General features: G+C 36.3%; 1 protein-coding gene across 28 annotated transcripts in view; it reads left to right on the top strand.

Moving 5' to 3' along the window:
* cnc (cap-n-collar) overlaps positions 1–21,861 on the top strand; it is a 332,362-nt gene that overhangs the window by 64,137 nt on the left and 246,364 nt on the right. For 6 of the 28 annotated variants that reach the window (XM_067762091.1, XM_067762095.1, XM_067762094.1 and 3 more), the window contains exons 2-3: positions 2,436–3,235; positions 15,328–16,809. The exons of 10 other annotated variants lie outside the window; for them this stretch is intronic. In XM_067762091.1, coding sequence (XP_067618192.1) covers positions 15,814–16,809 — 996 coding nt within the window. In that variant the 5' untranslated portion in view covers positions 2,436–3,235; positions 15,328–15,813. The remainder of the gene's footprint in view (positions 1–2,435; positions 3,236–15,327; positions 16,810–21,861) is intronic. 12 more of the 28 variants (XM_067762100.1, XM_067762101.1, XM_067762098.1 and 9 more) reach the window with 6 other exon arrangements.

Here is a 21,861-nt window from a genome sequence, read left to right as displayed (position 1 = left end):
ACTTTTTTATTTTGGGAACAAATTAGCACATACATAGCACATAATACCTGGCCTACCGGACCTATTAAAATGGTCAAAAAAGTGGGCGTGATACTTTTTCGATATTCAATATTTCGAAATGGAAACGCTGACGCAATGCATTAAGAAATACCGATATAGTGGGAAAACATGGCGAGAGTACTAAAATTATGGTGCAAAATAGGAATTTATTAAAATTTGGGAAAATAGACGTGGTACGCCCTCATTTAGTAGTAGAAATTATATTATATTTTAGCTTTCATATCAGGTAATGTTTGTGACTTTTGTTTTTAGATGGATCCTCAATGCATGTATATGTATGGGAGTAGCCTTTCATTAGACCGTTTTTGGAAAAATGAGAAAAACTTTCCTCTAAACCGAGTTTAGGTACACCGCGATGTTCTATTGAATAGCAGATACTTATTAAGGATACAGTTTAAAATACGAAAAAAAATCTTTTGAAATTGTTCTAAAACTTGTCAGCGAATTAAAGTTCTTGCAAATGTAGTCGCTTTTTCGAATTCTCTGTCGAAACTAGCCATCGCATTTGCAAATCCTTTCTTCCGATATACCAACATAATAAACAAAAATGACTGTGTTAAACTTTGTGATTTGCTCTAATATCAGTGCCATACAATTTCGTATACAATAAACATAACCGACCTTTTGTTACTATCCCCGTAAGTCAGCAACTACCAGGGCGTATGAGCAATCTACTGATAAGTGTTGAAACAACGTTTTTCCGACCATTTCATAGTGAAACCAATAATTGATGTATATTGGAACGATTTTTCGTCATCTCTTGCCAAAAATGGCACTGAAAATGGCACAATGCCGAAACCGATTTGTCTCTAAATCAAATTTGACAAGGGATGACGGAAAATCCTCCCAATATACATCAATGTCGGAAAATAAGCAAAACAAAATGGAACCAATTACTTTACACGTTGTCCTAACTAGTTGACCTAATTGTTTTTCTTAACCACTTATGGCCTTTCCCTTCTGGAATTAATGCCGCCCTGTTGGTTCTTCTCAGCTCTCTCGTCAGTTTGTATATTCCTTTCACAAAATATTTTCCACTCAATAAGAAAAGGGGACCATTGCCTACAAACAGAGCTATTTTACATAGCGTCAAGTGACACAGCTCAAAAGTTCGAATTTAAGAGTGCAACATGAGGCTAACGTTTGTTTTTTTTTTTTTTCTCAGAAAAGATAACCCCATTAGTATTTCATAACATTTTACAACACAGAATAAACTTAGGCAAGACTGATGTTTCTATGTTGGATTCCCGACGTTTAGTTCCAAAATTGTCTTTACTTAGGTAGAGGTCTTTATTGACCGGCCAGTTCAACCTAAGTGGAGATTTACTTATTATTACAAAAAATATATGAACTTACGTTTAGAATGTCCCAATTTCGTTTATTGCAACTTCTAGAAACGTGCTGAATTTTTAATTACATATATATATTATTTTTGAACATAGCTCGAAGTGATTGACCTCCTAAAATATAAATTCAAAAAATACACCTACAATAAATCAAAGGAAAAAAGTTTTAAACATTTTTGCAATAAATCATTTATCTTGGTTTATCTTCTTATAAATATAGAATATACATATGTACAATTGATTTAAAAACAAAAAAAATCGTATGTACAGAAGCGTACACGAAAATAGCAGTGGCAATTTTTATCGAATATCGTCAATTAAATTCTTCTTGTTTTTATTTTATATATTTGAAGAAAAAACTTCGCTGAATGAAAAGTTCGAAATTTGTATATAGAATTTTATGGAGTATTCAATTCTATAGCCCAACTAATTTTAGACTTACAAAGTACAATTTGTAGGCCACTCAAAATTCGTATTGATTTTTTACAGTTTTTTTTTTCTGTAGGGTATTTGAGATCTTCCTCCATACGATAAACTCTTTATTTTTATATGGTAGAAAATATAAAACAATCTTCGAAAAAAAATTGCCAAAAAGCAGCACGAATTTTTAGATACCTAAAACATGTATAATTTAGTATAATTGCTCTATATAACTGCATACTCGAAAAAAATCAGAAAATTCCAAAAAAAAAATGGTCTTAAATTTTTTCGAAAAACGTTTTTGAGATTGTTTTCCTTAGATTCATTTACCAAATTCAAGGAAGTTTTTTCAGAAATAATATACAAAAAAATTTAACTGAAGAAATTTGATAAAAAGTACAACTGCTTTTTTCGTACTCGCTGCTGTATATCCAACAATTCATACATCTATTACCTCTTTTTTTGTCATAGTCACAACGTGTTTCAGCAAATTGCGTTTATTTGTTATTTTTACCTTCAGGTTTTTATTTTAAATTTTGTCTCCTATCCATTCTATAAAAAGCACATTTTCCCTTTGTTTGGTCACATTTTCTTTATTGATTATCTTAGTGAAAGTACTTTGGCCAAGTTTAAGGGCACACATGTAGAACGTGAATAGAGCACAAAAACGAACAAAAACAGCAACAAAAAGTAAGAAGGAAACAAAAATGAATTTTTAAATGAATACGCATTTTGAAATTTTAAAATTTATGACGTGATAATTCAAAAAGGAAACTAAAAAAATTAATCATAAATAAACATTCAATTATGTATACAACAATAACAGCAAAAATATCTAATTAAAAACTTTCAATTTCATACAAATAAGTATTCATAAAAAAATAAAGTAAATCAAGCAATGATAAAGAATTAAATTTAATAAAAATCCAAGCGCCTTTCAGTTAAAAACATATGCCCTACGAACAAAAAATAGAAACTGTGCAAACGCCAACACACAAATCACCGTTACATTGCTTTGATATTAAAATCAACTGCCACGTGGGCTCAAGGACAAGTTGCAGGATCATTCAACCTGTAAAACAACCATAAGTAGTAAAAATAACAATACGTGCAACAATAATTTCAACAAGTCTCGCTTTTTTCGTGGAAGACATTCTCGTACAAGTATAAACACAGAAAGCGCCTCTACACCCGCATCTACCATTTGAACTTCTCTCAACAGCCTCCATGAACTCAGTTGGCGCAATTGCCTGTAATTCGGCTTTACTTTGCTGTGCAAAGAAAAAGTAAGAAACGCCGTCAAAAAGCTCTTCTGGTGTTCAAAAGTTCAGAGGGAAAGGTAAAATTGCGTCGCAATACCTTCCCACATTTACACCGAAAAAGTTGAAGAAGAGAACGCCTAAAAAAAGGTGAGTGAACGATATGTCTGTATAATAACTTTGTATAATAGAAGTTTCATATTAAAGTATGCATTAGATTGGGTCAAAAAAAGTTGTAAAATTCACTGTATTTCATCCATGCCAAACAAATTTGCTAAATGCATTTTATATCATAGCTTAAGTATTTATCATTATTTTATCCCATTGTTTTTGTCGTGCGAAGTTCCATATTTCCTTCTTATATCCTTTTGAGCTCCAGAGTCATTTTCACATATTAAGGCAATTTACACCAGCGTATGCAAACGAACCAAACGAAACATTTCATTTGTACTGCTTTGTACGCTTCCTTCTACCAAATTGAGAACCAAATACTAAACTACTAATGTACTATGGCGTAACTTATATTATTTAGTACACTGTATCAAACCGTAAAAAACAATTATTATACAATGAAATGTGCGAAACAAACAATTTATGTAGTTTGCAACCGTACATTATGTACACGTTTTGAAGGCGTTTTGTACCGCCAAGCACAGTTCATCGTCCCAAACCGAAAACCAAATATGAAACTACTATGGCGTGGTTCGTATTTGGCATATTATTGAGTACATTGTAGGGAAAGGTACAAAACATTTATTATAAAATAAAATGTGCAAAGCATACAATTTAGTGTGAAACCGTACATTTCGGAATCATTTCGAAGTTGTTTTGTGTCGTCGTCGCGTTATCAGTCAGGGCAAGAACTTTAGCTTAGCTCAGATAAAGTTATATGTACATTTATTTCAGAGTTTTATTTCCGAAATTTGTTCGTACGGGAATACTTTTGAAAAATACAGGGCCCATTGTAAAGGTTTACAGGTAGGATATATAGAAGCACACAGACACGCTCACCTGATCAAAATGCTTGTTCTTGTTCGTTTTTTTTTTTTTTTTTTTGATGCTATTTGGCACTGTTGTACTTCATAGGTACATAAAAAGTGTAGTAGCTGCTAACGAAAACTGCGTAAAAATTTAATTGCAAAATTAGAAAGAAATACCCTTATTTACTTTCAAACTAGCACTTAATTACATCTCTCTTTAAAATCCATATGTTTTGGACAATTTTAGTTATCAAATAGTGATACTTTATTACCGCGGACGATTGCTAATACACGACCAAAACCGTCAAGGGAGGCATTAATAGACGCGTTTTGGCAACGAACATGTTTTCGCCTTTGGATTATTGATATTAGGACAAAACGCGTCTTTTCATACCTCTTTCCACATTTTTGGAAGGGTTATTGCAGTCGACCACGTTTTCAAACTGTTTTTCGCGGAGAACTTTTGAACGGGTAGAAAAACTTAGCACCCGTGTTTGTATTCTTAATGCTGGCATAACTACGGGTCCTCAGATACCCCAATCGAAGGCTTTGTATAATTTTCTGTAGGACCCATATAGGTGCACTTTACATTTTGATACTAAATTCGTTAAAAAAAAATTACCATCACAGCAACCCATTTCTGATATTCCGCTCCTTTTTTGTTTCCCTGCATCGCTTTCGACGACAGCAACCCCTATAATTTTGCCACTTCGTTCATTGTCAAACTCATGCTCCCCTAGGTTCAACGCAAGTTTGACACTGACCGAAGTGTCAAACGGCAGGGTGTTAGAAAGAGAAAGGAATTGCTTCCTTCTCACACATATCATACTTGTAAACGTGTACAATATGCAGGGCCTATTACTTCACGAGATTGTGAATAGTTCGTGACTATTTTTAAAAAGTTTTAGGCACAAATTATATGTATGTGTCATTTGGTGTTGTTTGAGGATCTTTTCAGAATGATGTCTGGACTCTTAAGGATGATGGCGATCATTTCGGACTAGTTACGTAGAGCTTTTGGCTTTCTTTCAATTGAAGACACTGGTACATTTGGTAAGATTAGTTCATATATCTGCTAGTTTATCTCGATCTAACTTCGGATTATTGGGATCATTGCGATATTTTTTCGTCGCCATAGGTTTTCTTCGGTATTGGCTGAGGATTTTTTTTGTGATTTCTGAACCCTTAAGGAATCAATTAGTTATCTTTTTGGAATTATTTCGTACTGTTGTTGGGTTAGTGCGGGATTTTTCTTGGAATGACAGAGCTACCACTCAGTAACGAATTCGGTACCTTTTATAGTGATGTAGTTACTACTTCGGGGTTAGCTCGGATATCTGCAAGATCTTCGGGTATGATACTTTAAGAGTACCTTTTCGAAATTATTTCGGATATCTGTAAAGCCATTTCGGGTCTACTTTGGAATTGTTCGGCCGGGACAACTTTGAAATTATTTCGTCACCATTTTGAAATTAACAAGGAGTTGTTTTCGAAATATTAGCGGATTTTTATTAGTTTGTGGCCCATAACAAAGCCATCGGCGAGTAAAAGGTTTGTCATCAACGAGTTATCGGCTTATTATACCAATAGTCATGCCTATGAATGCCCTAAAAATTAACCTGAAACCTTCTTAGAAAGGGTATTGTTCCACAAAATTGTAAGAAATAACGATTATTAGGAGTTTCAAAGGGTTCTGTTTTGATGCTATTTTGCCGACCGTGCCCGAATTTCGGGCAAAAGACCAACATCGATTAACACCTTAAAACCATCGTCCAAAGGGGTTCTCGACTCGAGAAAATTGTTAGAAAACTATACTAGTAATCGAGTCGAGAATTATAAAAGAACTATTTCATATTCAATTTACATTAGGATCCCATTAGAGAAATACATGACAGTGAAGAATTATAATTTTTCTCGATTTGATAATTTGTTCCAGTATTTCTCGAGACGCCCTGTAACATAAGAAATTCAAGAACAGGGATAGGTATCTAATCTTTCTCTAGTCTTTATCTTAATTCAGTGATTGTTGTTAAGGGGGGGGGGGGGGGGGGGTGTGACTCCTTATCGCTTCAATAGGAGATGAAGGGCGTTTTTGAGTTTCGGATTTTGTCCGTCAAATTTCTTGCAAATCCTTTATTTCGTTTTGCATGATTAAGTAACGAGAATATAAGATCCAAAAAAAACTTCAGACTTTTCCATATATTTTAAAATATTGAAATGTTTGATTGAAAAGATTTCTTAGGTCATAAAAACCTGAATACCCTGCTCATATATGTATGAGATAACGATCTTGGAACTCAAAAGTACACTAGAAGAAAATAAGGTACTTATGATGATCATAATGATGATACGTTGTTTGAGCATTAAACAAATTTAATATTTTGTTTTACCTAAATCGTCTCAAATACGGGCGTGTACTTTCACAAATATTCGACCCAGTCTAGTATACATTCATTCATCTCATAAATACATATGTATGTATCGAAAATTTTTTGCATTCACATCAACAGCGCACCCACGCGGCTTTGTTAAGACACTCGAAGTAGTATTCTTGCAAATTTTGTTTAGAGTGCTCATTTAGTGTGTAAAAAATAGAATTAAATGTTTGCAAATAATGTCAAAGTGTGAACATTTTTTATTATATGTGAAAAAATCTGAAACACCATTTGAAAAAAATTGTCGAAATTGATGGGGCTACAAAAATTCATTCAGAACTCAAACAACTTCATATAAAAAATTTGAAATTTTTCGTAAAATTTTCGGGAAGTTTCAGTTCAAAATTCATAGACGTTCTTTCTTTAAATATCGTGAAAAAAGAGTTTAATTGACAAAATTCGGAAAAGAAAGTCGCTGTTGCACTTGGTCTAAAACTGATTGTTCACAAAATTGAACAATTTTTGAAAATTTCAAGTAAACCGAAAGAGATGTTGGTAATTCTATACGACAGCATGACACTGCTAATACGCGTCACAAAATATCTAAAAAGGTGTCAAAAGAGGCATTTTAATCTCGAGAACAATAATCCGAAACCGGAAAATAAAAATTTTATCTCTGTCCGGAGATATTTGCAGTTGAAATTGGCGATTTTCATGTGGTTGTTGTAATGTCGTACCCACAAAAAAAATTGTGAATATAAATGTTTTGCGCGGATATAGTTTTGGTCTCCAAACCGGTGTTGGACCCACCCAGGGTAATTTTTTATAAGAGCGGCCAAAGGCCGCCAACGCAAAAAGGTGTTCTGCGCAAAAATACTATGGATACCACCAGGTCCGTCAAGCTGGACCCCTCCCCCCCCACGTTGGATTCGAAATTTGATGGGAATTATGTGCTAATTTGTTCCCAAAATAAAAAATTTTGTGCTCAAAATTTAAGTAATTTTTTTAACCTCAAAATGGGGGTCCAACTGGATGTCCCCCCTCATAAGCACTAGGTCAAACAAAAAAATTTAAATGTGGGAATTATGTGCTCCAAGATAAGCTACGGTCCGTCCAGAAAAGCAAAGGGCGGCAAGGGGGGGGGGGGGAGGGAGGGGGGGGGAGCGGGGGCTTATAACCCCAGACGGCAAAATCGAAACGGGATACGTGCAGAATTTTGTGCTATTTATGTGCTCAATAGTTCCAAAAATGATTCGTTTTTTTGACAACTTTTAATGTTTTTTTTTAACATCAAAAGTGCGGGGTCCAGCTAGACTCCCCCCTCCCCACAAAATCAGGCCAACAAAAATATTTAAATGTGGGAATTATGTGCTATTTATGGGCCTAGTGCTTTGCTTTTCTTGACAGACCGCAGCTTATGGTGGAGCACTTTTGAAGTTTTAAAAAAATCATTAAAAGTTGTCAATACAACTAAGGAAGACTAAGTCCGGGTGTAACCGAACATTACATACTCAGCTGAGAGCTTTGGAGACAAAATAAGGCAAAATCACCATGTAGGGAAATGAACCTAGGGTAACCCTGGAATGTGTTTGTATGACATGGGTATCAAATGGAAGGTATTAAAGAGTATTTTAAAAGGGAGTGGGCCTTAGTTCTATAGGTGGACGGCTTTCCGAGATATCGCCATAGAGGTGGACCAGAGGTGACTCTAGAATTTGTTTGTACGATATGGATATCACATTAAAGCTATTAATGGAGGTTTTAAAAGGGAGCGCCTTCACATGCGTTTTCGAGATATCGACCAAAATGTGGACCAGGACGACCCAGAATATTATCTGTCGGGTACCGCTAATTTATTTATATATGAATACCACGAACAGTGTTCCTGCCAAGATTCCAAGGGCTTTTGGTTTCGCCCTGCAGAACTTTTTCATTTTCTTCTACTTAATATGGTAGGTGTCACACCCATTTTATAAAGTTTTTTCTAAAGTTATGTTTTGCGTCAATAAACCAATCAAATTACCATGTTTCATCCCTTTTTTCGTATTTGGTATAGAAATATGGCGTTTTTTCATTTTAGTAATGTTCGATATCGAAAAAGTGGACTTTAACGACAGTCAGATTTCAGCCATTTTTTTATACCAATACAAAGTGAGTTCAGATAAGTACGTGAACTAAGTTTAGAAAAGATATATCGATTTTTGTTCAAGTTATCGTGTTAACGGCCGAGCGGAAGGACAGACGGTCGACTGTGTATAAAAACTGGCGTCGCTTCAATCGATTTCGCTCATTTTCGCAGAAAACAGTTACCGTTATAGAATCTATGCCCCTACCAAATTTCACAAGGATTGATAAATTTTTGTTCGACTTATGGCATTAAAAGTATTCTAGGCAAACTATATGAAAAAGGGCGGAGCCTCGCCCATTTTAAAATTTTCTTTTATTTTTGTATTTTGTTGCACCATATCATTACTGGAGTTGAATGTTGACATAATTTACTTATATACTGTAAAGATATTCAATTTTTTGTTAAAATTTGACTTTAAAATTTTTTTTTAAAAACTAGGCGTGTTCTTCATCTGATTTTGATAATTTTTATATAACACATATATCGTAATAGTAGTAACGTTCCTGCCAAATTTCATCATGATATCTTCAACGACTGCCAAATTACAGCTTGCTAAACTTTTAAATTACCTTATTTTAAAAGTTTGCGGTGCCACGCCCATTGTCCGAAGTTTTACTAATTTTCTATTCTGCGTCATAAGGTCAACCCACCTACCAAGTTTCATCGCTTTATCCGTCTTTGGTAATGAATTAATTTCATCAAGATACCTGAAAATTTACTCAAGTTATCGTGTTAGCGGATAGACGGACGGACGGACAGACATGGCTAAATCAAATTTTTTTCGATACTGATGATTTTGATATATGGAATCTATATCTATCTCGATTCCTTTATACCTGTACAACCAACCGTTATCCAATGAAAGTTAATATACTCTGTGTGCTAAGCATGCTGAGTATAAAAACGAATTTTTTTTTGGCACTATTGAGCACATAAATAGCACAAAATTCTGCACGTATCCCGTTTCGATTTTGCCGTCTGGGGTTATAAGCCCCGCGTACTTAAATTTTGAGCACAAAATTTTTTATTTGGGGAACAAATTGGCACATAAATAGCACATAATTATATATATTATATATATTATATCTCGAGACCCTAGTCACCCAGGGGTAGGAAAATTACCCTACTAAAGCACTCATCAACAGCTTTCATTTGATATCCATATTCTATAAACACATTCTAGGGGTACCCGGGTCCACGTTTTGGCCTATATCTCTAGACATTGTGCTCCTTTGATATAAACCTTATGGAGCCCGAGACCTTTCCAACGAATGCAAAACCGTGGAAATCGGTTCGTGCGTTCTGGAGTTATAGCGTCAGGAAGGAAAACCCGCCTTATTTTTATATTATAGACTGGGAAACCCGGCAGACGTTGTTCTGCTCTTAATTTGGTCCAACTGCATACATTTTAATAAGCTTTTTCCGTCTAACTCTGCCCTCGCCCCTCTACGCTTTTTCCTAATCTTTGTATTCACTCCTCCCTCCGTATTTTTCGCTTCATTCTATCTCTTTCTCAGTCTCCTTCTTCTCTCCTTTCTCTTCTCCCAAGTTTTTCTCATTCTTCTTCATATTTTATTGCCAGTCTCAGAGGGTGGTATGTATCTTGTTCCAGTCCCATTCCGAGTCTCAGTCCCAGTCACACTCCGAGTCTCAGTCTCAGTCCCAGTCCTAGTCCTAATCCCAGTCCCAGTCACAGTCCGTCTCTGGTTTACTTCCCTGAAAACAGAATCGTAAATACTAATATAGGCAAATTTATATACCAAATTTCAGGCAAATCGAATAGGACGTATGTAAATAGGTATGTGGGTATTTTCAATTCATGTCTTTATTTCGGCTTCGCATGCATATTTATCAGTTTTCCAGGTTGATGCGACTAAATCGAATTTCACTATGAAAATTACTTTAAAGCTCTCAGCAACAGCTTTCATTTGATATTTGTTATTTCGCCATATACATACATACTCATTTTAATTGCTTTTTAAGTGCCATGTAACCCCACACATTAGATTTAATAATTTATGTAGTTATAGCATTCAACACTATTATATCATATTTTACAGAATGCTTTACCTTTTTTCTTATATTTCAATCTAAATGATGTTAACTCAAGTTACTATGTTACGATGGAAGAAAAAATGAATAAGCCATAACCATAACCATAATACACACACATTCTATGGGTATCCGGGTCCATGTTTTAGCCTATATCTCGAGAACCTAATCACCCAGCGGTGTATAACTTAGTCTGTACTAAAGCACACATCAACAGCTTCAATTCGATACCCATAATGTAAAAACACATTCTAGGTGTATCCGGGTCCACGTTTTGGCCTATATCTCGAGACCCGAGGTCCTAATGGACCGGCCAGTTCAACCTAACCTAACCAAAAGCACTCATCAATAGCTTCAATTTGATACCCATAATGTAAAAACACTATCTAGGCGTTCACGGGCCCACGTTTTGGCCTATATCTCGAGACCCTAGTCACCCAGGGGTATGAAAATTACCCTCTACTAAAGCACTCATCAACAGCTTCCATTTGTTATCCATATTCTATAAACACATTCTAGGCGTACCCAGGTCCACGTTTTGATCTCAAGACCCTAGGCACGTAGGGAAAAAAATGTAGACGTTGGCCGATTCTCAGACCTACCCAATATGCTCACAAAATTTTATGAGAATCGGTTCAGCCGTTTCGGAGGAGTTAAGCCTCTAACACCGTGACACAAGAATTTTATATATTAGATAAAATCTTTCAATAAAATTGTTGCTATTTTTTTCGGCGCAGCTGTATATGTATATCAAAGTCATGTGGCGTTCGAAATAGTCACACAGATAAGTGGTAATCGGAAACGTTGCTTAGATGTGTACATGTATAGGCCAACCGTTATCAGGTTGCATGCGCGGCAGTTGACTTATTCATCATTTCCCCCCGCAATACTTAATACCATTTTAAATCACTACGCATTACCATTTATTTTTTACCTTAACAAAGCAGCTCACACTTTCGTACATTTATTTTATTTTTGCAAACTTGTCATTCATGAATGAAAGTAGTGAGGAAGAGAGCAAAAATTTACACGAATTAAGAATTCATACACATATACAAATATATGAACATACATACATACATATCTATCATATGTTCATTTAATTGCTATTGTGTCACCTTCTCCAACTTGACGAAATCTTCCTTGAAACTTGATTGAGTAAGATTGAGCAATGTGCGCATATTTGGAAAAAGAGAAGGTGAAATTTTTATTTATTTACATAAACTGCATATTGGGTAGAATATATTGTTTGTACTATACAAAAATTGCTTATAGGCAGAAATTGCGTTTTAAGAAATCCTTCAAGCAACGACCTTGACTTCTCTGCAGGAGAGATATTATTTATTGGTATGTGTTTGTACGTTTTATTATAGAAAACTGCGAAAAATTAATACAATTAATTTACATATTCTATGCTGGACTCATTTGGCCCCTGTGGCAGTGACGATTATTGATAAGATTCGAGCCAGATCGTTCCGGCGCTTAAAATCTGACATTTTTGGAAATAAAATGTTCCAGTCAAAATTAGATGCTGACAACAAGCTAGGGTTTGTAAGCATGTCCTTCTTCCCAAAATAGCCAAATAAATAGATGAACAAGATAGAAAGGTTTTAATAACACGACGAACGAGGAAAATATGCAGTACTTACTTACCTACTCAATTGGCCCTTAACTGTTTAAACGGTTATGGACGGCAGTCGCTTCTGCGTTGGGTTAACTGGTTCCAATTGGTTACACCCAGACAATGTAAATCATTTTACACCTGGTTCTTCGCGCGGAGTGTGGGCGTACTCTTCGTCTGCTTCCATAGGCTGGTTCCGATAAGAAATCTGTTTTAGCTGGAGCATCATCTTTCATTCGCATAATTTAACCGAGCCAGTGTAGCCGTTTTGTTTTTTAATCCGCTGGACTTTGTTGATGTCTGCGTAAAGCTCGTATAGCTCAGCCTTATATCATTTTCGGCACTTGTAGGCGCCAACGCGAAGAGGACTTTACTTTTACGTTGCCCACCTAGCCCAAAGTGACCTTTATTGGCAAGAGTCATTCTTCGCTGGATTTCAAGAGTTGAGTTGTTTTTATTAATTATTTATTTCCCCAATTAACGTATTCTTTTACTATTTCGAAATTATGGTCGCCATTATTGATGACAGCAGGTACTTCGTTTTGTCCTCATTCACCATCAAACCCATCTTTTCCGCTTATTTTTTCAGTCAGTAAGCAGAACTAACGGCCCGGGTGTTCAGGCCGATGATTTCAATATCATCAGCCTACTCCAGTAATTGCACGCTTTTATAGTATATTGTTCCAGAGCGGTTAATTTCTGCAGCTAGTATAATTTTCTCCAGCCTCAAATTAAAAAAAATTCATTATAGGGGGTCACCCTGTCTGAAAACCTCGTTTAGTTTCGAACCTCGGAGAGGTTCTTCCCAATTCTGACTGAGTTGATAGTGTTGCTCAACGTCATTTCGCACAGCCGTATAAGTTTTGCGGAGAAACCTAATTCAGGCATAGCGGCATATAGGTGGCTCCTTTTTGTGCTGTTTAAAATCGACAAAGAGTCCGATTTACTAGGTAGGATAAAGTCCAATCAGCCAATTCACCGAGGACTTTCATCTTTTGCACAATACGCTTGACAGGACCTTATATGCTATACTAAGATGGCGGATAGTCAGGCATGCGCTCGTCCGACCATATTTTGCAAAGAAACTGATGCATGCGTCCTACCAACTTCTCGCCGGCGCACTTGAATAGCTCCAAAGGCCTTAATTTTTTTTTTTTTTAATTTGGTTATTGCTATTCTAACCTCGTCATAGTCGAATGAAAAAAAAAAAAATGGCGCGATTTACCTCCGAGGAGGTTTATGCCCAGCTCTTTTTCCAATGTGCGTCATGTTTTCTCTTAATTTTCCCTACAAATTGGCGGGACAGGGCCTACATGTTATATGCTGACTCGGAACGCCATCTGCAAGGCTGATGAATTTTCACCGAGAAGCTGTTTATGACAGAAATACACTTGGCGTTTTTGCCAAATCGCTTCCGAGGGGCGACCCCAATTAGAAAAATTGTTTTCTAATTGAAAAAGCTTTTTTCTACATTTTTAATGTTACTTTGTACGGGATTTGAACACCAGGATCTTCGGTGTGATAGGTGCAGCACGCTACCATCACACCACGGCGGCCGTCACAATCGGATGGGGGACAATAATTCCGCCATCGTCGATCGCCGGCTCTGGCTCATCAACGCTGGGCGCCACCACCGCGCTGTCTATACTTACGAGGACAGAGAAGTGATCCCTCCGTAATCTAAGTACTCTCCGGAGATCGGTTACAGGTTCGCCACGTTTGTTCCTTTCTTCCTGTAAAAGCGTTTGGCTTTACTTTCAACTCGCGTTCTTTGTGTTGAGTTCGCTTTCAACGTAGTCCTGTAGGCAGTGTCTTTTCTTTCAGTTTGAACGCGGCTTCCATCATCATACCAGTTGTTTTGCCGTGGTCGCCGATAACAAATTTTTTGAGGGTTACTCAAAAAAAGAAACAATTTTGTCGCAATACGATGTGAAAAATCTCTTGTTTGGGGTTATATTGCCATATCTCATATAATTAAAAAAAAAATCAAATAAAATGGCAACCTTATAAAACAAAAATAAAAAAAAAATTAAAAATTTTAAGTACTTCCTTTATATAAATGGACAAAGATCAGCGAAAAATGTCTCCTTATATAAAGACATATTCTTGCTAAACTTTGAGTTTTAAATTTTGACATAGAAATTGCAAAAATATTTATGAGAAGTAAAAATATTATTTTTTATTATTTTTTCACCACCTAACGGATTTTTCCCCTTTTGTTCCTTTGTCACGGTGCCTTAACCTGTCTCTGAGGTTTCATGTTTGTAGCTCAATGAGAAGATACTTTACAAACAAACCAAATTTCCAAATTCAAAAACCAATTTCAAAACACCAAATTTCCAAATTCTTATCTAAATATTCCGATCCGTGCGCCACCTATCGGAATTGTTTCTCCTTTTATTCCTGCGTTTTGTACGATTTTTCTAAATATTTCATCCCGTGCGCCCCCTTGCGAATGTTTTTGTATCGTGTCAGCGGCAGTCATCGACCTCTGAATTAAATTTGAAATTTCAAGTCTCTAGCTCATCGAGAAGTTACTTAAAAGCTGGTTTGAAAATTTTCAAATTCTTATCTAATTATTTCGATCCGTGCGCCACCTAACGGATTTTTGTTTTTCCTATTGTTGCATTGTCACAGTGTTCTAACCTATGTGTAGAGTTTCACGTTTGTAGCTCAATGAGAAGTTACTTAAAAATCGATTGCAAGATTTGATTGAAAAGCGGACAAACATTCAACCCACCTAATATAAAGGAAGTCAAAAGGGTTTCTTTTGACCTGATCCCTATTTTTATATGAAGCCCCGAATAAAATATCTCAGTAAACACATCTTCATTGGCAAAAAAGACATCCAAGGTCAAATCACTTCCTCATGCACTCATATACTTAACGTAATCTAATTGCATTATCATTACTCGTGTATGTATAGATATATGTTATTTTATAAGTTCTGTGTGAATATTCAAACGTCCTTCACACGTCATCTCAGTAAATTTTTCATTCAGACTAACAACTTAATATAATGTATATTTTCTATTATAATTCTTTTATTTAAACGATTGCATTAAAAAATCTCTCTTCTTTTTCAGAATTTGCTGCAATTAAATTGAATAAATTGTTGCCGACTAACAATCAACGAAACAAGGTTGAGATATCCAGATCGCCATTTAGTGCAACCGTGCAGCAACAAACGGTTTATGTAAAAGCCAAAATCAATTAATTTTAAGTAACAGAATTTAATTTAACCGGAAAGACTAACCAAAAGTGAAGAGTGAAAAGTGTTTAACATAAATTTTTTTACCGAAAATAATACAAATTTGCGAAAAAATAAAAGCATCCAAACAACAACACACGCACGAATCAACCTCAAAACTCAAGGTTGTTGCGTCTGCAAATTTCCCCCGTTCAAACCGTCTGCCGACGACACTTCAGTGCCGAACAACGCCGTTAATTTATATAAGTGCGCGTTCGGTAAATTAGGGGGGTCGGAGGGTGGGGGTCGCGTTTGCGTTTGCAGCAAACTGCAACGTACACGTTTTTAAACGCTTACAAAATATCAACCAAAACGCCACAAAATGATTTCGAACAACAAAAAATCGTGCGCCATGAAAATGCTGCAAATAGCATTGGCCCTCAGTTTGCTGCATGTGGATCCGGATAATTATTTACAACAACGCTTACGCAATTGGGATTCGCAGCTGGAACTGCCGCATGGCGATGGATGGGAATTGGAAATGCTGCGCGCCGTACCAATGGTCGAATATCCCTATGCCAATCGGAAAACTATGATGCCGCTAATCGAGGATCTCATACGCTACGATCGACAGCACGATGCTACGCTACCGCAATATAATGTCACCGCTTATATATTGAATGTGCAGAATGATGTTGGTACAAATCAAACGGTAACTCTACCAGAATTGCCAGCTCCATCGAGTGGCGCAACTACTAGCGGTGGCACTGTTAATGTGGCTGGCGCTGCTGCTTTGGAACAAGCAGCACATGCTGCCGCCGCTGCTGCAGCCGCAAGTACGAATGCTAGCAATATGGGTTTACCAGCATCAGAGCTCGATCTATTTCTTAATTCGGAAAATTTTCAAGATCAACGTTCGGTGTGGGAACAAAATTTAGCCGATTTACGTGATTTTGGCGATCTCGCTATACAAAATCCATATGCAGGTCTACCACTCAAAGATGAGCCCAACGATAATGCATTTATAGATTTGAATTTGGAAATGTTTTTGCCCAGCTTTATGAGTGCAACAGCTTCAGATGCAGCAGCGGCCGAAGAAGATGTTGCTGTTAAGGAAGAAGAGGAGGAAGCAGTTGGCGCAGGCGCTTTGAATGATACCTTCCCAGATCCTACAAATATTGCGGGCATTAAAATTGAACAATTGGATAAAAAAGAAGAGGAGCTTGTGTTGGATAATGAAATAGCAACCAGTTCGCGTTCAAATTCATTGGTAATAAAAAAGGAGCCAAAATGTGAAGGAGATGATAGTAGTGATCAAGACGAAATGGAGGAAGTGGATTTGAGTCCATTCTTTTGTGAAACGGATCTATTTAAAGAGGTAATGAAGAATTAATATTTTAATTAGCATGAGGAGTAATAACTAAGTTCCGATTTTATTTTTGACGTCAAAAGTTTTGTATTTTTATTGCAGAACATTTAACTGCATATTTTTTTTAACTTAAATTTGTTTTGGTCGTTTATTTCTTTTGGCGAATTTACAGTACAGTACCGCGATGTTCTCATATTCGCTTTAACCTTTTTTAAATCTTACTGATTATGAATAAATGCAAGAAGATTTCTGACTGTCAAGAGATTGGTTTTTTATCTCCCAACACAAATATTCCTACCAGATCCTAGGAAATGCAAAGGCTCGACAAGAAAGGCAGGTATGTGTATGCTGATCTAAAGCAATCCCTCAAACTGTCTGCAGTCCCCTCAAATTAGTTTAAGCATATGCGTAGCCGAAATTTCTGTTTTTGATGGCATCAGGTGCTTTTCCAGTTTCGACTTTCTTCAAGTTTCTGACCATGGCATCGGTGGCCGCGTAAGGAATGCTATAAACGGCTGCGGGTCAGCCGTAACATTTCAGCGGGAAGAGCTGCAACTTGTTTTCCAGTAAGACTTTGTTAATCTGTCCATTGCAACTCGAGGTAGTATGGACGCAGTGTTATAATCAGATGGCTTCCCGGTGTGGCTCCTCTATCAAATTATCAGATGCCATCGCTAAGTTTTGACAAATGTTATAAAGTCGAGTTAACTTCAGGAGGAGTTCAAAGAAAGGTCGAAACTTTGCTTAACACCGACTTGGACTGCGGCGTGGAAGCTGATGCCTTCCCTGAGCAGCTCAAGGCGTCGCTATCAGTTCGTCAGTGTGTTAGTAAGACTCGGCTAGTATCTTCCAAGCGAAAGATGTGGGTATAGAGAGTGTCTGTACGCTCCTGTCTGAGTGCTCACTGAGAGTGTGCGAGGTATGTAGAAAGCCAAGCAGGACTGCATCATCCACCCACATCAATCAAAAGTAACAGTCATAGTAATTTCCAGGAGATAGCGGTATCCGTTTGTTACTTCTCGTACACTTGCAAGAAAACCAAGAAAACATGACCGAATTACAATAGTAGTTCAACAGATGACCTATTAAATAGGTCAACAATCTTAGGTGTATGGTTTACATGCTGAAAGAATTAGGATCTCTTTTAACAAGATTTGCCAGAGATACGATGAGGAAGGCAGCAAAGAAACAGCCGAGCACTACCTGTGCGAATGACCGGCTCTGACACACACACCAAGTTTCAAAGTATGAAATAAAGGGCTTAGAACCAAAAGGATCTAAGTAACATCGACGTTGAATTGAGATAATTAAGGTTAATGTAAATTACTTATTGTAAATTTTGGGTAAATGCGTTTGAAATGATTCCTGTCTAAATGAATGCAGGTTAGTCAACTAATTCAAAGGATGTTTACTGCAGATGGAAAATAACTGTAAATTTCCAAAAATTATTGCAATAAAATTTCGAACGTTGATTGCTCAGCCAAAAGAACATGTAGAATTTTTTCGAGTATGCAGTCTTGTAGCCCGTTTAATTTTAGTATAATAAAGTGCTAAACTTAAGTTCGTAGAATGTATCGCTGATTTTTGGCAATTTTTTTTTCTTTTTGTTAAAAAATTCTTATGGGGTATGGCTCAAGAAAAAAATTGCCAAAAATTATGGAAATTTTTTACAAAACTAAGATAAGCTGACTTACTGGCTACAAAACTGCATACTTGAAAAAATTCTGCATGTTCTTTTGGCCGAGCAATTAAATTTTATTGCTTGTAGGAGCGCACTTAGATCCTTTTGGCTCCAATCATTAATGCAATAAAATTTAGTACGTTTTTGGCCTGGCAAATATATGGCATTAAAATGTCCAAAATGGCTTGGATCGCATTGTCAACAAATAGACACTATATTAAATATACAAATATGGGTATAACTCAATTTAAAAAAAAAATGTCACTTAGATCCTTTTGGTTCTGAGCCTTTCAAATTAAATTTATATTAAACCTAACATTTATGAAAAAACCATACATCACGTAGAAAGTTTTCCTTATTACTGTTGAGGAGATTATTCTATTAAGTATATGAAGCTAGGTCGTTGTTGAAAACAAGTTAGTGCATATCATAAAGATCTGATATGAAACTTTCAACTTATATATAAAAAAAAAAAAATATACAGCAAAAAACTAATAACTTAAAAAAAACAAAATAAATGTAAGGCGCGATAACCTCCGAAGAGATCTAAGGCCGAGCTTCTCTTCCAATTTGCGTCGTGCTCCTCTTGATTTTCCCTACAAATTGGCCGGACGGGACCTACTTGTTTTATGCGGACTCCAAACGGCATCTGCAAGGCAGATGAGTTTTCACTGAGAGCTTTTCATGGCAGAAATACACCCGGAGCGCTTGCCAAACACTGCCGAGGGGCGACCCGGCTTAGAAAAATTGTCTTCTAATTGAAAAACCTTATTTCTAAAATGTTGATGCTGCTTTGCCCGGGGTGTGAACCCAGGGCATACGGTGAGGTAGGCGGAGCACGCTACCATCACACCACGGTGGCCACCGTATAACTTAAACATGTATATAACAATCCTCAAAACACAATTGAAATTGCATTTGGGTCAACACAAATAGATTTGCTTCACTAAAATAAAACTAAATTTACTATGCTTTTTCTTTGCCTCTTATCATGAAATACAAAACGGATTCAACTGATTTTTATGAAATCAATTTATTAAAACGTTTCACCTATTTGCATATTTGCATCTCTTTGCATTAAATTGAAATAAAAAATAAATAGAAATTTAAAGCAAACAAAAAAACGAAAACGAAGAAAACAAAACAAATGACACGATGTTCATTTAAAAACATTAAGTGACAACAATAGAACTGCAAAAAAATTCAGTAAAACAAAAAAAAAAAAACATGATCAACGAAAAAATGCATCTCTTAAAACGCTCGCCTTAACGCCACACAAATCGAGATCATCCATCCAGTAATTTAGTCCGTAAAATCAGTCAGCTGCTAATACTGTGATGTTTTTTATACCCAGCTGTACTTGTACACAGGGTATTATAACTTTGATTGGATAACGGTTGGTTGTACAGGTATAAAGGAATCGAGATAGATATAGACTTCCATATATCAAAATCATCAGTATCGAAAAAAAATTTGATTGAGCCATGTCCGTCCATCCGTCTGTCCGTTAACACGATAACTTGAGTAAATATTGAGATATCTTCACCAAGTTTGGTACACGAGCTTATCTGGACCCAGAATAGATTGGTATTGAAAATGAGTGAAATTGGATGATAACCACGCCCACTTTTTATACTCAGCTGAGCAGAGCTCACAGAGTATATTAACTTTGTTCGCATAATGGTAATCCCTAACGGCATAAACTAATCGAGATAGATATAGACTTCTATATATCAAAACGATCTGGGCGAAAAAAGAAATTTATTTAGCCATGTCCGTCTGTCCGTCCGTCCGTCCGTAAACACGATAACTTGAGTAAATTTTGAGGTATCTTGATAAAATTTGGTATGTAGGTTCCTGGGCACTCATCTCAAATCGCTATTTAAAATGAACGAAATCGCACTATAACCGCGCCCACTTTTTCGATATCGAAAATTTCGAAAAACCGAAAAGGTGCGATAATTCATTACCAAAGACGGATAAAGCGATGGAACTTGGTAGGTGGGTTGACCTTATGACGCAGAATAGAAAACTAGTAAAATTTTGGACAATGGGCGTGGCACCGCTCACTTTTAAAAGAAGGTAATTTAGAAGTTTTGCAAGCTGTAACTTTTTTTTAAAGTAAAATTTTAAAAGAAAATTTAATATCTTTACAGTATATAAGTAAATTATGTCAACATTCAACTCCAGTAATGTTATGGTGCAACAAAATACAAAAATTAAAGAAAATTTCAAAATGGGCGTGGCTCCGCCCTTTTTCATTTAATTTGTTTACGATACTTTTAATGCCATAAGTCGAACAAAAATTTACCAATCCTTGTGAAATTTGGTAGGCGCATAGATTCTATAGCTATAGGTAGCTGTTTTCTGTGAAAATGGGCGAAATCGGTTGAAGCCACGCCCAGTTTTTATACACAGTCGACCGTCTGTCCTTCCGTTCGGCCGTTAACACGATAACTTGACCAAAAATCTATATATCTTTACTAAACTTAGTTCACGTACTTATCTGAACTCACTTTATCTTGGTATGAAAAATGGCCGAAGTCCGGCTGTGACCTACTTTTTCGATGTCGAAAATTACGAAAAATGAAAAAAATGCCATAATTCTATAGCAAATATGAAAAAAGGGATGAAACATTGTAATTGGATTGGTTTATTGACGCAAAATATAACTTTAGAAAAAACTTTGTAAAATGGGTGTGACACCTTCCATATTAAGTAGAATAAAAAGAAAAAGTTCTGCAGGGTGAAATCAAAAGCCCTTGAAATCTTAGCAGGAATACTATTCGTTGTATTATATATATAAATAAATTAGCGGTACCCGACAGATGATGTTCTGGGTCACCCTGGTCCACAGTTTGGTCGATATCTCGAAAACGCCTTCACATATACAATTAAGAGCCACTCCCTTTTAAACCCCTCATTAATACCTTTAATTTGATACCCATATCGTGCAAACACATTCTAGAGTCACCCCTGGTCCACCTTTACGGCGATATCTCGAAAAGGCGTCCACCTATAGAACTAAGGCCCACCCCCTTTTAAAATACTTATTAACGCCTTTCATTTGATTCCCATATCGTACAAACACATTCCAGGGTTTCCCTAGGTTCATTTTCGTACATGGTGATTTTCCCTTATTTTGTCCCCAAAGCTCTCAGCTGAGTATGTAATGTTCGGTTACACCCGAACTTAGCCTTCCTTACTTGTTATATATATAACATTTTGGAAAACACAAAAAAACCTGAAATTTGACTTATAGACTGATATTGAGACTCTTGATAAAAATTTGAAAAAAAAATTTAAAATGGGCGTGGCACCGCCCACTTGTGATAAAATCAATTTTACAAATATTACTAATCATAAATCAAAAAGCGCTA

Source organism: Eurosta solidaginis, chromosome 1 (genome assembly GCF_040869045.1).
Source record: "Eurosta solidaginis isolate ZX-2024a chromosome 1, ASM4086904v1, whole genome shotgun sequence".
Classification (NCBI taxonomy): Eukaryota; Metazoa; Arthropoda; class Insecta; order Diptera; family Tephritidae; genus Eurosta; species Eurosta solidaginis.
The sequence above is the reverse complement of the archived record's forward strand: the minus strand, read 5'-3'. Positions and strand labels throughout refer to the sequence as shown.